The sequence below is a fragment of the Hyaena hyaena genome, unplaced genomic scaffold, assembly GCF_003009895.1.
Source record: "Hyaena hyaena isolate Hyena2069 unplaced genomic scaffold, ASM300989v1 scaffold_597, whole genome shotgun sequence".
In the NCBI taxonomy this organism is placed as follows: Eukaryota; Metazoa; Chordata; class Mammalia; order Carnivora; family Hyaenidae; genus Hyaena; species Hyaena hyaena.
In genome coordinates this window covers 378,345-394,615 of record NW_024081231.1, presented here as the reverse complement: position 1 = coordinate 394,615, position 16,271 = coordinate 378,345, and the positions used below count along the sequence as shown (strand labels likewise).

The 16,271-nt window shown below is 36.7% G+C and overlaps 1 protein-coding gene across 6 annotated transcripts in view; it reads left to right on the top strand.

The window, feature by feature from the left end:
- Positions 1-16,271, top strand: part of CEP128 (centrosomal protein 128) — a 408,652-nt gene that overhangs the window by 323,282 nt on the left and 69,099 nt on the right. For 5 of the 6 annotated variants that reach the window (XM_039257020.1, XM_039257017.1, XM_039257022.1 and 2 more), the window contains 2 exons: positions 3,668-3,757; positions 9,519-9,542. In XM_039257020.1, coding sequence (XP_039112951.1) covers positions 3,668-3,757; positions 9,519-9,542 — 114 coding nt within the window. The remainder of the gene's footprint in view (positions 1-3,667; positions 3,758-9,518; positions 9,543-16,271) is intronic. The other variant, XM_039257021.1, reaches the window with a different exon arrangement.

The following is a 16,271-nucleotide window of genomic DNA, read 5'->3' as shown; positions in this document are numbered from 1 at the left end:
CTCCCTCTCTCTCTGACCCTCCCCTGCTCACGCTGTCTCTCTCTCTCTCTCCTAGAAATAAATAAAAAAAAACATTTAAAAAAAAAAAGAAAAAGACTATAAGAAGGTAAATGACTTGTACAAAATGCAATATGTAAATTGGGCAATACTGGGGACTAATATTAGTGAAACTCCTTACTGCTTTCCTATTTAACTTTAGAACTATTTGCAAACCCTTAGGCTCTCTGCTTTATGTATGCATGGCAACTGGGCAGTGTGTGTGTGTGTGTGAGAGAGAGAGAGACTCTTAGCATGTGAGGAAGATTTTAATTCCTGGTGCAAGATTATGAGCAATCCAGTAATCTCAAACACTTCTAGGAAGGAGAAGAGGAGTCATTTTCCTTTTTCCATTCTGCACCTTTCCTTTTTGCTTATTCATCGTGCTTTAAATAAACAGACCAAAGAAAGTTGTTATTAAAGCCCTCCTTGGGCTTCTTCAATTTCACTTCTAAACCAGGTTCAAAATATTCTGGCAAAAATTAAAGGCAACATTGAAAACGTTTGCATAAATTTTAAATTGTGCAAAAAGTGATAAAACTAAAATGAGCTGAAAGAATGAGTAATAAGCATCTCCTCATATCTTTGTCTTTTTATCATAATCAGTGATGATTTGGGTTTTTAAAAATTGATTCTGAAGGGCATTCCTTTTCCAGAGTATCTGCATTACACTTACTCTTCTAAATGTAATTTGTTGGAAGTTTAGTGTTTACTTTTAAAAGTGTGAAGGCTTATTAGCATGCTAATAAATAACGTTTAATGTCTATTAACAGTACTTGTATATTTGCTCATAAAATGGAATAGAAAAATATTACCTACAAGAGATTCCATGCCTTTACTACATTCTGGGTGTAATTGAAATCCCTAGTTCTCATTTCACTGTTAGAAAAGAACTAATAAATTTGTCATCAGTAAAACAGGGGTGGGGGGGCAGAGGCCATTTATGAGCTCGGTAATGAATCTCACTCCTGCAGCCCAGACCTGAAAGAATTGGGAGACCAGCACAATAGAGGTGCCATTCAGCTGTACAGCATCACAGCTAATTAAGTTTAGATCTTTGCTTTTCTTTATCCTTTTTCCTGATATATCCCCAGTAGTACTGGCTGTGTGTCTTCAACTAGCCTAATGTCAGACCCAGAAATAGAAGCAGTTGCAACTCACTTAAGAAAGGCTTATGACAAAAACACAATCCCATCTGAGGATATGGTAAATAACTGTAAGAATATGTACAAATAATGGTTTTTATTTGAACATTAAAATTTATTGTGGTATGGTATGTGTTTTGTTACACTGTCACCTGACATTTGTCAAAATTAAGGTTCTGGAATGCTGTTCTGTCATGTGTAATTTTGAGAAAGAGGCTCTAGAACAGTTTGCCAGTGTAAAACCTAACCTCCACTACACACAGAATATAGCCCTCATAATAATTTGAAAAATGTATCATCTTTATAGCTAAATATATACATATATGTTTCTTAATGTGGATTTAATTTGTTTTTGAGAGTTAGTATAGGCTCCTTTGAGTCAGGTGGACCTGCACTGCAGTCTAAACTCAACCACAATGTGGAAATCACTACATTTAATGTCTTTGAGTCTATTTCTCTGACTTTCAAAATGAATGAAATTAATAATGTTCACCTATTAAGAGTTTTGGGGGGTAATAAATGAAAAATATTTTCAGCCCATAATAAGTTTTTAATAGTGTTGAGTTTTATGGTTCTGGTAACTTAAAAGGATTTTTTTTTAATACCCACAGTGCACACACCAGTGTCCCTGTTATTCCTGAAATTAAGCAAACCCAGGACCTTTGCATTTGCTACTTCCCCTCTCTGTAATGCTTCTCCCTTAGCTCTTTCACTGATGGCTCATTGTCATCCTTTGAGTTCTAGCTCAAGTATTACCTCTTCATGGGAACTTAACCTGACCAACCTGTCTAAAGTAAATCTCTGCCCTCACCCTCCATCACAGTCTTTGGGTGTCCTCTCTATTTATCTTTTAGTCTACTCCTTTGGAATATAAACTCAAGGAAGGCAGAGAGATCTTATCTCCCTTGTTGATAACTGTGTTCCCAGTGTCCAAAAAAGTATCTGCCTCAATAAATGTGAATGAATGGATGAATTATTTAATGAATAAGTGAGTGGAAGGGGGAGAGAGAAGAAAAAAGGAAAGACAATGGAAGGAATTAATAAAAATGATGATAAAAGGAATAAAGGACAAAAAGAAGAAACTTTCATGGCCTGAGGAATGATTTATATTCTGGTATATGTATTTATGCATATACAACTTTTATATGTTTTATTTTTTTTAATGTTTATTTATTTTTGAGAGAGAGCACAAGCAGTGGGAGAGGAAAGAGGGAGGGGGACAGAGGGTCTGAAGTGGACCGTGTGCTGACAGCACAGAGCCTGATGCGGGGCTCCAACTCACGAACCGTGAGATCGTGACCTGAGCCGAAGTCGTACATTTAACTGACTGAGCCACCCTGGCACCCATAAATGTTATTTTAAAGTTTAAAAGTTGGGTAAAGATTTTCTGGTTCCTATTGTCTTTTCTGGTCCCTGGTCAGTATATTTCACCTTATCTTCTCCTTCCAGAAGCTTACAGGGGTTGTTTTGCTATAGGGTGACCTCCTCCTGTGAGGCAGTAAGTATTTCTTATGGGATACTGACACCTTAGAACAGAGGGTTGCCAAACTTTTTGTAAAGGGTCAGATTCTAAATATTTTCAGTTTTACAAGCTATGTGCTGTCTCCCAACAACTCACCTCTGCCATTATAGAAAGAAAGCAACCATAGACAATATGTAAAGAAATGAATGGGCTTTGTTCCAATAAAAATAATTTAGGGAAACTGAAATAATTTGAATTCCATGTAATTTTCACATGTCATAAAATATTATTCTTACTTTGTTTTTTCTTCAGCCAAATAAAAGCACAAAAGCCATTTTTAGCCCCTGGGCCTATAAAAACAAGCAGCAGGTTAGAATGGCCTACTGTCCTACTTTGCCGACCCCTGCCTGAGAATGAACTAGTTTGATGGTTTTCTCTCCCAAAATTGTTGCCTTTTAAAGATAAACTAGAGTAGGGGGAGGCAAGAAAAAAATTTCTATTGGTGGAAGTTCTAATAATTTTGCAAATGGAAGGAAAACATAATTTTGAGTGATCAGACCTTTCTGGACTCCTAAAATCACACTGCATCAGTGCTCCATTATCCACAGGTAAGGTTATAAGTGTTAAAAGTAGCTTTCATTACTGGCTACAACTGCCCACCTTATTTGTTCTTTCACATTCTAGACTTTGGAAGTGAGCATCAGTTACTTCTCAGGATGTTTGTAAGCAAGGCAGTTTGAGGATACTTGAGCTCTATAAACCTGAAGAGTAAACTGTTTTAAATTTCAAATAATGATTTCTCTAAAATTTGCGCCTGTACGTTGAGTAAGGAGTTATGTGGGGAAACATTTTAAGAGCACAGTGTGATATCATTTTCTAAGTGCAGAAATTAAAAATTTATTAAAAATTATTATAGTCATGTTAGTGTTATTTTTATAGCTATGACTACTGATAGTGCTTTCGAATGTTTTAAGACAATAGAGCTTTCCAACTTTTTTTCTTTACTCACATCTCTCTCAAACAGCCAAAGCAACTGTTTAAAATTCCACCTTGGGAAGATGCTAGTCAGACTGCAATGAAAAATCAGAATGAAGCTCAATTTGAAGAAAAAGCAGTTAAGTATTTCATAGGTAGGAATATTTAGGATATTTGGAACTGAAGAGTCAAAATACGTCTGCTTTATTTTAGCACATGCAAGCTAAGTCAGCCTTCAGGTATGCGTCTCAGAAGTGTAACTAGAAACTAAGTTATTGGGGTTTTTCCTCGGTTTTCTTGGATTCTAAGAATAGTGCACCATTGATGGTCAGAGTACAGATAATCTGAGGCTAGTTTTAAATCCTTTAACGACCTTTCCCTTCCTACCTGTGCTTGTATATCAGGAAATGGAGATTAATAGTAGTTTTATTCTTAGTCAAATGGAATAGGAGGCAAGAAAAACATAACTCGTGTCAGCCAAATACATTGTTTTAAAACCATCTGCTTATGTCTGATTATCCTCATCAGCAGCCTCTCTCTTAAGTATAGAACAATGAGAGGTAACTGTACAGAAGCCCACGGAAGGCATATGGGAATGAGGGTGAGAGAGCCATAGGTTCCTTGTGCTTTAATCCCTGAAAACGCTCAAATAAATGACTGCGTGTAAATTGAGATGAGGATTATTGGAGTTGTTCAAAGGTAAGCAGTTTAATTCCCAAAGGTGGACTGTTTGTACCATTTCATGATTCAGCTTGTGACCTGCGTGATAGTCAACCATCAAGTGCTAGGATTGAAATATTCAGGAAGAAGGAGCCTGGGCTCCATGTGACTTTCTTTGTGAATATTCCTCACCTAGAATCCCAGAAGATGTGTGCCCTTGAGGGAATCAAAGGAGATGGCAGCCTCAGGGAGTCTCATTAGGCGAGCTATGTTTGGTGACAGCCAGATACACACCCTGAAAAAAAAAAAAAAAGCATACCTTATTGTTTCCCACAAATTCTTCATGACACAAGCCCACTCATAAATTATGCCATAATCACTAGTGCACTATGATTTGCATAAGAGTTCAGAGCATATTCAGCTGATATATGACTAACCTTGCCACTGGAGACATGTACTTTATTTTTTTAAATGTAAATCTTTGGGGGGAAAATACTGTGTGTTGGTTTCTGGGGTTTTGTTTCTTCCCCTGCTACTCAACTCCTGTGTCTGCATCTCTTTTTGAGGGACAGTCAATCTTTGAAATTAACATCAGTTGTCATTTGCATTGCCCCTCGCCACCATCAAAGCCTTTATATTATCTGCAGATAATTTTTAGTTGTTCCCCAGTCCAGATGTCATTCGCTGAGCTCTTGTTACCCATTACCAGCAGATTCACTGTGGAACTGCAAAGTTCGCAAGAAAGACAGTTTTGTGTCTTCTGCCCTATATTTGGTTTGTAGTCTTAACCTCTAGGCACCTATGAACCACATTATATTGTGCATTAAGGAGGAATCTTAACTCGATTCTTCATTTTAAAGGGAAAAAGAAACCTTTGCTTTGCTCTCTGATCTGAAACACAAAGGGTAAATCTGAGAGGTTTTTGGTGTTAGTTTTATACAACTGACTGGAAGTGTTTACAGGGAACTTCAGGGAAAACCCTACTTCACCTCTCAGGCTGCATTTTCCAGTGGGAAGTCTGTCTAAATAAATCAACAGAGCCCCGTTTTCTGTATCTTCCTTTCCCCACCACCGAGACGCATGTACGCATCCCACTTTGGTGTAAGCACAGTCTCTGACTTCTCTGAATAAGGTCAAACAGTGACACAAACACAGTCAAAGTATAAGGGTCGGTGATCACCTCTCAGTAAGACTGTAAACCAAAAATGCAACCAGAGTGTTGCCGAGGAAACCTACAGAACAGCTAACTGCGTCCCATCTCTATCCTGACTAGTGGTAGTAGATGAGAGAATAGATCAGAGATGCACATATTTTGACTCCATTCGTAAATCCTGCTTCTGATTCTCTCGAGGATTTGCCACACCCTGAGTGAAAAGCAGATAATGAGGAATGTTACTGGATACTCCTGCTAGGTTAGGAAAAGATACATCCGTTTAAACTGGCTTTTCTGGATAAGGGGGTCAACATGTTGAAGGGGATACTTACTGACAGCTTTTTAGACAAAATCTTGATGCGTTGCTGCAGTTTCTTTCCTTGTTATTAGTGTTCTTTATTCGGAAATACTTCACACACAAGAAATGAACAGATTTGGCTTAATAGAATAATTTATTTATATAACATTCTTACATCTTATTTCAAATGCTTTTGTTGAGATTCAAAGGACTTGAAGCCCATCGGTGGGTCCCCGAGAGTCTACGATTCTCCTAAAAGTGTGCGCAGAATTATGTGTATGTTGTGGATAATGTACATTTTCCTGGGGAGAAGATCAAGTTTCCTCAGACTCCAAGTTCCTGACTACAAAAATAAGAACCACTGTTGTATCAAAACCACCTGAAACAGCATGACTGTAGTGAGAGTATCTTCACTGTTTCTGGAGGCTGTTTTCTCTCTCAGCCCCTCCCACCCTCTAACCCTCCTTTTAATGCCCCAGTACTTTTCTTTTCAGGATCCAAGTATGGAAGTGTGTGTTCCTGCTTGGGGCGGAGGTGGGGGAGAGGGGGACAAGAGTTGACCCTTCAGGTTGGACTTGAAGGTAAACTGTGTTGACATGAAAATTGGAGATTATACAACAACAACAAAACACTGTGGCTGCACTTCTGGTGAGAGTGGGAGAGGTTAAGACGAATATAATTTATTGTGGTGCAGTTATATGTCCTTTCTCGGACATATACTGGCATTCGTTTCATGGGCTGTGTCAATGCCACAGCACTGGCTTAAGTTACCTCTATTTTACTAAGAACATGAGAGGAAGTGTGAAAATATTTTGTTTGAGAATAAATACTTGCAGTAGCCCAATTTTTTTATATACGGAATTATAATAACTAATCTTATCTGCCAAAAAAGAAGTCAAACATTTAAATTTTCAGAAAGCGTTTCTTAAATTTTCAGAGCAAGTTAGTAAGTTCATAAAGACTAGGAGTCATTTATTTTTATTTATAGCCCAGAATTAAGACCAAACAATTCTATAATTTAGACGAGGCTCCCTAATTGGCAATAATGGCTGGTATTCTATTAGCCACTGTTGATTGGCAAATTGAATTATTTAAATTCAGGTTAATGACCCGAATTGTTTATTTCCCCAATTTTGTCATTTTAGTAACATGTTACATTTTTTCATAGAAAGCTGTCTTAGTACAATTTGGAATGAAGTGGGTTATAGATGAAAAGACATAAGTAAATTGCACTGAAGTACATCATTTATTCATCTTTATATTTTAACAAAATGGAGTTTTCTTTGACCAATTGTGTTCATTGTCTGAATGACTAGGCACAAATCTTAGCTTGGATTGCTATAACAAATTACCACAGACTGGGTGGCTTAAACAACAAACGTTTCTCATAGTTCTGGAGGGTGAGGAGTCCAAGATCAAGGTGCTGGCAGATTCCATCCTTGGTGAGGACCCTCCTCCTGGTTTGTAGATGGCCATCTTTTCTCATTATCCCCATACATGGCAGAGAGCAGAAAGAGAAGCAGACGTTCTTGTGTCTCTTCTTATAAGGGCACTAATCCAATCATGAGGACTCTGTCCACATGATCTAATTACATAGCATTGGAGATTGGAGTTTAAATACATGAACGTATTTAAATACATGAACAGATATGAACGTGCAGTTCATGACAGTGTGTATTTTTTTTAATCTTGTAACAAATATTCAAGTAAAGTGAAGACACCAATATATAAATTATTTCAGTTTATCTTTGCCAAACACTGAGATCTGAATTAGGACAGACATAATTTAATTCTACTGTTTTGACATTATATGAAATCTCTGATTTCAAACTAGCTGCCTGTGTTCTTTTAAAATGTGCTAATCCTGAAAAACAAGAGCCCATAAATATATGTTACGGCGAAAATTTAAGGCCCAGATAGTGGCTGTAAATATTTTTGAGGCTTCCAAGATGGTTCATATAAATGTGATCCTGCCCAAAGGCTATTTCCATCTCTATAAGGTGTCCAAGGAGGTCTTCTGTTCAATCTGCAAAGGATGATAAAGCATTGCTGAATGGTTCTGTCCCAGATGCACTGTGAATAAGATGCCTGGAACAACAGATCAAAGCCCCCTTGAGGCATTATTATATGTATTTATTATGAAGCATTCAAAAGTGACAGTACATAGGTCACCAACAAAACAGCAGTTATTTCACGAAAGTCATGGGGGTGAGGGTGAGGTTCTCTCCAGTATGCCAACAAAGCGCAGTTAAACAGATTATATTGCTAAGAACAGTCTGCTTTGGGCAGATTTTGCATAATATATTCATTTAACTTGTACCCACATAGCCAAATGTTTAACGGGTAGAAACGTTCAACTCGTTTTCCCAGTCCGAGGATTGGGGATTGCATTGCAGAAGTCCTCACAGCAAGGCCTCTGTGTGTCAGGTGAGGCTGGGGGTTGGGCACCAAGTGAGCACCAAGTTCTTGCTGCTTCTACGTGTCCTGGGTCCATGCGGGTCCCTGTAGAACCACAGGAGACCTGAGCTAGTGATTCTGTACCCTCTCTGTACCCTCCCTAAAAGGGGAGCTGTCCTTAGCCTCTTAGGACAAATGACTCATTTGCTTAAACAAAAAAGAAATCCAGATTTCACACATCTCCTCCCACTGCTTAAAATGAAAGAAAAGGAAGAAAAGTGGCCTTGATCTTCCTAAGAAAGATGGCTTTCTATTTTCCTAAATCTTCAGACCCTCCTCTCTCAAATCCAGCATTTTTTTTAATCTGGTAAAGACTTCCTCTATGTAGCTGTCAGCTCTGAAAAGAGTTGAGAGAATATAACTGTCAGTTTGAGAATGCAACCAGTTACTTAATCATGTAGAATTTTTTTAACTTTTTTTTTCTTTGAGACAGCATGCACTAGCAGGAGCATGGGGGAAGGGACGGAGATGGAGCGGGAGAGCCAGAATCCCAAGCAGGCCCTGCATCCTGAGTGCAGAGCCAGATGCAGGATGCAGGGTTCCATTCCAGGTTCAAACTCCCAAACCATGAGATCATGACTCGAGCGGAAGTGGACGCTTAACTGAGCCACTCAAGCGCACCAGTCATATAGCTTTTTTTTTTTTTTTTAAATGTTTTATTTCCAGGAGAGAGAGAGAGGGACAGCGTGAGCAGGGGAGGGTCAGAGAGAGAGGGAGTCACAGACTGAAACAGGTTCCAGGCCCTGAGCTGGCAGTCAGCACAGAGCCCGACGCGGGGCTCGAACCCACGAACCGCGAGATCATGACCTAAGTGAAAGTCGGACGCTTAACCGGCTAAGCCACCCAGGCGCCCCTTCTTAATTTTAATTCATAAAGTTATTATGTCTGAACTTTACTCTCCAAGTCATACTTTGTGCTGTATACCTGAGAGCTGGTGTGTGTTCTCTCGTCCTTTTTTTTTTAATATCACTACTATTGTCTAGCTGTTTATATATTCAAATGTGTAGTATTTATGGATATTTATAAATCCTTAAGTAGATCAATAATTTTACCAAGGCGGAAGTGGTAAGGTCTATTCTAGTTAGTAATTATATCTGAATTTATGATATTTACTGTAAAGTCTTGTAGTCCTAACACCAGCTGAGATAAGAAGTAGAGTGATTCCTTCATGACTATTTTGATGAATCATCCTGAATAGGAGTTTTTATTTTTTAAATATTTTTAAATACATTATTTAAATGGAAGATAAACAGAAAATCTGAAAGTTAGGTAAACTTGAAATGATTTTTAAATGCTTTGTGTTTGTAATTATACATTATGCTTTATTTGCAGGACCGTGTAAATGCGTTAGAAACGGTAAGTTGGGGCATTTTCTTCCTCCTTATGTCAGAATTACTGCTGTTTCTTGGTGTGGATTTCAGAGCACCCCCTCCCCAAAGAAACAGTTCCAGAAAGCACTTCTAAAACAACATCTAGGACTCAAAGGGGAGAGACTAATCTAAACTATACCTGAAAGGTAGGTGGATACAGACCTTTAAAATGAAAATAATAGAAAAAACAAAAATATGTATATTTAAGTGGTCACTTGCTCTCTCAAAAATGATGATACCAAGATGTCCTAAATTATGGAAAACATAATTAGTTTGAATATAATCAATATCCTATCTACTTGTTTCTGTATTTCCCAATCACTAAAAGGACTGGTTGACAAGGAGTGGAGATTGGGATTCTGCTCATACTTTGAGGGGGTCCAGATAGTCAACCTCAGTATTTTCGTACATTGTTTTCACCACTACCCAAATAATGTTAAAAGCTAGTCAGCCTTTTTCTCAGTACTCTTCCTTGCAGAAATCTAGTATTAGGGAATACATTTCTTAAGGTGCATGAATGTAAAGACGACATGCCTGCAATATTTATTGTAAAATGATTTATTTGAAATGATTTTAGGGAAAAAGGGACAACTTCTTGTCTGGCAATAGAGTAACAAATGGTTAGAAAAATGTGTAGACTTTCCACCCAAATGCCACTATGATTATGGAAAGGGCAGTAATAGAAGACAAATTAAAAACTAAAATAAAATCGTGTCTACTTCAATAATAACATGTATTGATAGGCAAATGAATAAAGAATAGAAGAGACGTAGCAAAACTCATCAGTGACTTGTTAGATGAGAGTTAGGGCTGTGATTTCATTCCTTTCTCTATTTTTCCAAGTTTTATAAAACATTATATTACTTTTATAAATAAGCCTTCTTATAATAAAAACCATCTGAATTGAAAGAATGTAAAATAAATTATGGTACCACCTTACGATGAAAGATTTTCAGCCGTAAAGTCATATTTTTAAAAAGTAAATATTTCCATGCTGTTACACATGTGTGAGGGGGGAGTAGTATATACAGGTATATGGAGAGTATGATACAAATATTGAATATTTTGTGTTAAATAAAAGACTAAGAAAGCAAGCACCCAAAATATTAAGAGTGGCTTGGGACTAGTGGCGATTTTTATGTTTTCTTTCTATGATTTTAATGAACAGGAAAAAAAAGAAGCCTTTAAACAATATGGCCAATAAAGAATAAAATATTTATTTTGTGAGTGTGAGGAATGGAAAGATGCTAATGGGGCACATTTTAGTCCTGTGTAAGCAAGTGATTTTGACTGACAGTGTCCAGACCCTAGTGGGTAAATAATCTATTTCTTAGATTTAACTGGGCCATTTGGAAATTACACTGACCTTCTCAGTTTCAGTATGATGACATTGTAGGTGAATAAAATGTTTAGTGTTCTTCTACATATATTTTACTTACCCTTAGGAAGCGTCTTGCCAACAGGATTTGGCTTGTGAATTAAACACTCTTTTTAAAAGTATGAACAAAAATAGAAATTTTGAGTCTGAGGACTTGGGTTCAGCATATAAAATGCCACTTATACAACATTTAGCAAATCACTTCTTGGTTCCTTCATTTGTAAAACTGAAAATAATAACAATTAAACGCATTTTATCAAGTTGTGAGAATTAAGAGAGAAGATATATCCGAACATGTTTAGGGCCAAACAAATGTTAGGTTATCATTATGTGATTGCTTATTATCTCTTATTTCATCATTTTAATTATACCACTATGCCGTGCAAAGCTGAGAAGTATGCACGCAGCAACCAAAACCTATAACTTTTATTAGTATTTGTTAGTCTTTTTATTTATATAATCTCTTTACTAAAAGTACTATGGAGTATGACCTTAATAAGTACCTTATTCTAAGCATCCCTTTAGGAATAAAGGTAAAAATAAAAAGTCATCATGAGAAAAATAAAATTGATTAAATGGACAAGGTTTTTTACAGTGGCAGTTTTCTCAAGATGGTTTTAATTTGAAATAATTATCATAAGTAAAACCATAAAAATGAAAATGCTCAGTAATAATGTTAATGCTCAAATATTATGAAGTCCTTTGACTTCATATGGCATTATAAGCAGCAGATTTAATACACTTGGTAGACTATTCATCTGGTAAAGTGTTTTATAGTTCATAAAATCAAATATGCTGCAAGTAATCTCAAGATCATTTATTATTCTCTCACAACTCAGCACTTAAACCGTAGAAAAGTATTGGTGGTTTCCATTTGGTTGGGTTGGTATTAACATAAGGTATTGCATGTAGGGTATATATTCTGGTGATACAAATATGCAAAAGTTTGAAACCTCCTTGTTTCATTAGGAGATTTTAAAGGTTCAGTAGTCATAACACCTGAAAATAAGACGGTCTTTTCATCATAATGAGCAACTTGAGTTGGCTTGTCCCCAGTGATCTAAATGCTTGTCAGGACCATGTGTCTGTTTTTCCTCCTCCTCCTCAACTTTTTCCTCTCCTTCTTCATTAGCATGTAAGCTTCTTGGATTAGAAATTACATTTTACTTGCAGATGCATCCCAGGGCCTATTAAACATTCCTGATATATACTGGACAATCAGTAAACATTTGTAGAATGAAAGAATTAATGTCAAATTGTACATATATGATGCTCACATAAGGGTACACAGGTATACACAGAACCAGTCTAATAGTTGAAGGAAAAAAATTCTCCAGAAGCAAATCAATTTATTTTTTTCCCTAGCCTTTCTTAATAGGGTTAAACTTTATTCAATGTTTCACAAAAGTTCTTATGATCTTCATTAAGTTTAATGTGATTTTTTTTTTTAGGAAGGAACCAACTTTTAGCCAAAATATAGCAGGTTGATACCCCCAAATAAAGCTAAGTAATTGCCTGAAAAACTTTTGATGGAGAGCCCCAACTGATGGGCCATGGGTGAGACCTAGCAGTGGATATGTATTGGGTACATTATAAAGCACTGTGTGGACAATGGAGGAGAAAAGGAAAAAACCATAATCAGTTCTCCAAAGCAATTTGTACTTGAAATGAGAAGAGTTACTTACCTGTAAATGGATTAATGATGTAAGTTAAAGATACATTGTCTATACTACATGAAGGAAACACAGTGCGTTTTGTAGGAGCTTTTATAAAGAAAAAAAATTATAAAATAAGACATTATCGTGGTCCAGGTTCTAGGAAAAACCATGGATTTTGTACTTTGAGGACATGATAGAGGAGATTAGATTTACCACTGAAAGTGGAGAATCAGGGTGAGGCAGAAAGAGCCAGAGAAGGCATTTATGTTGGGGCTGTAATTAAATGTTGAAGATAGTAAGGAATCAAAGGGTTTGTTAAAAGACTGTTTTTCAAAAAAAAGTAAAATTATGAAATCACGACTCTTATACAAATATGAAATGAAGTCATGACAAATGAGTTTATTTAACTCATTAATTAAGGAGTGGATGAATAAAATGCTAAAACTGACCTAAAGGAGCAAAGAGCCACACATATGTAGGCACTAGAGTTCTGACATGCATTTAAAATAGATGCAAAACTGGCTTCTTCCATAGTGGAGGAAGGAAATCCCTTGAAACTCCCCCAGACAACATTGATTTGCTTGTCTAGGAACAAGAGTTATTTGCATTGCTATCAGTTATCTACAACTCAGAGAGTTAAAGTGGTAACACAGCTATTTTTTTATTTATACTTAGCTTTTATAAGGAGCATAAAATCTTTTTTAATGTTTTATTTATTTTTGAGATAGTGCAAACAGGGAGGGGCAGAGAGAGGGGCACGGAGGGTCTGAAATGGGCTCTGTGCTGACAATGGTGAACCCGATATAGGGCTTGAACTTACCAACCATAAGATCATGACCGTGAGCCCATGTCTGACACTTAACTGACTGAGCCACCCACATGCCCCCATAAAATGGTTTTGAATCAGGGCTTGCAGTGTGACAGATGTCATGTGTAGGGACGCCAAGGTCCCAATAGGATGCAGGATAGAAGGCAGTGGTGAAAGGTAGGAATAAGAAAGTGCACATTCACTCTGAAGGTCAACCACGTTTAGAAATGTGCTTGGAAAATGCGGGATTGGGCAGTTGGTGCCAGAAGGGCAGGGTCAAATGGATGCCCTTATTTAGGGAAGGGAATTAGTGAACTTAGTAGTGGGAGGTCAAGGGTGAAGAGGAGTTAGAGACAATACAGTCTGAGTCATTTGAGGAAGCTTGAAAGGAATGTAAGGCAGTTCCACTTAGAGGTGTAAATTCAGTTTTTCATGACTACGCTCAAATTTGTCATTAGTTTCATTTCCATTAATCCCAAGATATTCTCATACCTTTGTATTAGAATTAGGCATGACTTTGGTTAACAGAGAAATCCAAAAATGATCGTGGGTTAAGCAAGCTAGAAAGTAATTTCTCTCTTGTGTAACGATCCAAATATAATGTGTCTGTGGCAGATATGGGGTCAGAATCCAGGCTTCTTGGGTCTTTTTGCTCTAGTGTCCTCCATATATTGCTTCCTACTCCTGATCCAAGATCCCTGTAACCACCTCCAGCCCTTAGATTTGCATTGTAACAAGACAAGAGAAAGGAAGAGAGAGCAGGTAATTTCCCTCCAGTAGAAACTAGAATTTGAACATACTATTTCTGTCCATTTCCTTGGGCCAGAATTTAGTGGCATGATTATAACTAGCCCTAGGATTCAAAAAAGAGAACCAGATAAGCCACAGACTTTTGGAAGTTTCAAAGTAAACTTCTAAACCACTCAAGGTCAGAAAACAAACTAGAAGTTATGCAATATATGGAAGTCAGTAATAATAGTAACACTGTGTTATAAAATGTGTATGATACAGCAAAAGTAGTATTTATGGGGTAACTTCATGGCTCACATCTTATATTAGAAAAGAAGGATAAAAAATCATGAGCTTACCACACAGCATGAGAAATTAAAAGGAGGGCACAAAAACCTAAAAAAAAGAAAAAAAGCACAAGAAAGGAAAAAAATAGAGAAACGATTATAATGAATAGAAAGCAAACATCCAGTATACAAGGCCAGTAAAGATGGTTGTTTAAAAAGAAAAAAATGACCAATACCCAGCATGACTGATGGAGAAAAAAGAGAGAAGATACAAATGAATAATAATAGGAATGAAAAAGTGGATGTTACTACAGCTATTTGAGAATTTAACCACATACCAGGATATTGTGAATAATTGTGCAATCATACATTAGGAGAAATAACTAAATTCCCAGAAAAAAAATGTAATTTTCCAGAATTTAGAAGAAATAAAATGAATAGTACCATAAGTAGATTTTTAAAAATAATAAAAAGTTTCATCAACAATTTTTAGTCAATTAAGATTTTCTCCAAAAAGGGCCACCAAGCCTGAATAAATTTTTTAGGGAAGTTCTACCAAATATTATGGGAACAGATGATTTTAATTTTACAAAATCTCTTCCAGAAACTAGAAGAAGAGGGAACATGCCAAACTCATTATGAGTTGGCATAACCTTGGAGACAAAACCAGACATAGAAAGTATAAATAAGGGAAATTAAGGGACTTTTCACGCATTAACATGGATGCAAAAATATTATACACAAAATATTAGCAAAATAAATCCAGGAATGTATTCAAAGGATAATTCATCATGAACAAACTGGGTTTATTCCAGGAATTCAGAGTTGGTTTAATATTAGGAAATCAATCAATGCAATTCACCATATGACAAATTAAGGAAAAATAAATTTAGTAAGCTCATCTCAGTGGATGAATGAGAAGCATTTATTCCCATATCTTCATCATTATCAAAAACTGTTTAGCAAACTTCGAAGGGAATTTACTTAATCTAAGTCATCTGAAAAAAAATCAATGACAAACATTATCTTAGCATTTTGAAAGTCCTCCTTTAAGGCCGGGAACAAGAAAAGGATGCCCCATTCCACACCTTGTGTTAGATAATGTACATGCAGTCCTAGCCCGAACAGTGAAACAAACAGTCGTCATTTGCAAATCCTGTTACTGTCTATATAAAAAGCTCTAGGAACTCATAGTTAAGAAAAACAGAGTTTAAGAAAGTCCAGTTTAAGAAAGCTCATTCTCTTTCCAAATCCAGCAACACGTACTAAGAAAACGTAACTAAAAATGTACCGGTACAAAGGTAACAAAAAATACAAAATACATAGAAAAAAAATCAAACAGCAACAAAAATGCAAATTCTTCATAGAGAAGACACTGGAATAGCTAAGACAGTTCTGAAGATGAGCAAGTTGGGGGTAGTTTTCCTAATATATATATGAAATCTTAACTAAAGCTATGAAAATTCAGGTGGTGTAGTCTTGGCCCAGGAATATTAAAACTAGGCCAGTATAATGAAATCTACTTCCCAGCAACAGAAACCCTTGTAGATGGAAACGTGATGTCTGATACGGCTGCCATCACTGATCACGGGAGTAAGCAGGGACTTTTCAACTGGTGGTATAGAAAAAAATGAAATTGAACCCCTATCTCAGATACAAAACTTTAAAATGAAGTATGGTAGTTGTTTTTTTTAATGTTTTATTTCTGAGAGAGAGAGAGAGACAGCATGAGCAGGGAAGGGTCAGAGAGAGAGGGAGACACAGAAGACAGGCTCCAGGCTTTTAGCTGACAGTCCGCACAGAGCCCAATGTGGGCCTCGAACCCGCAAACCGTGAGATCAGGACCTGAGCTTAA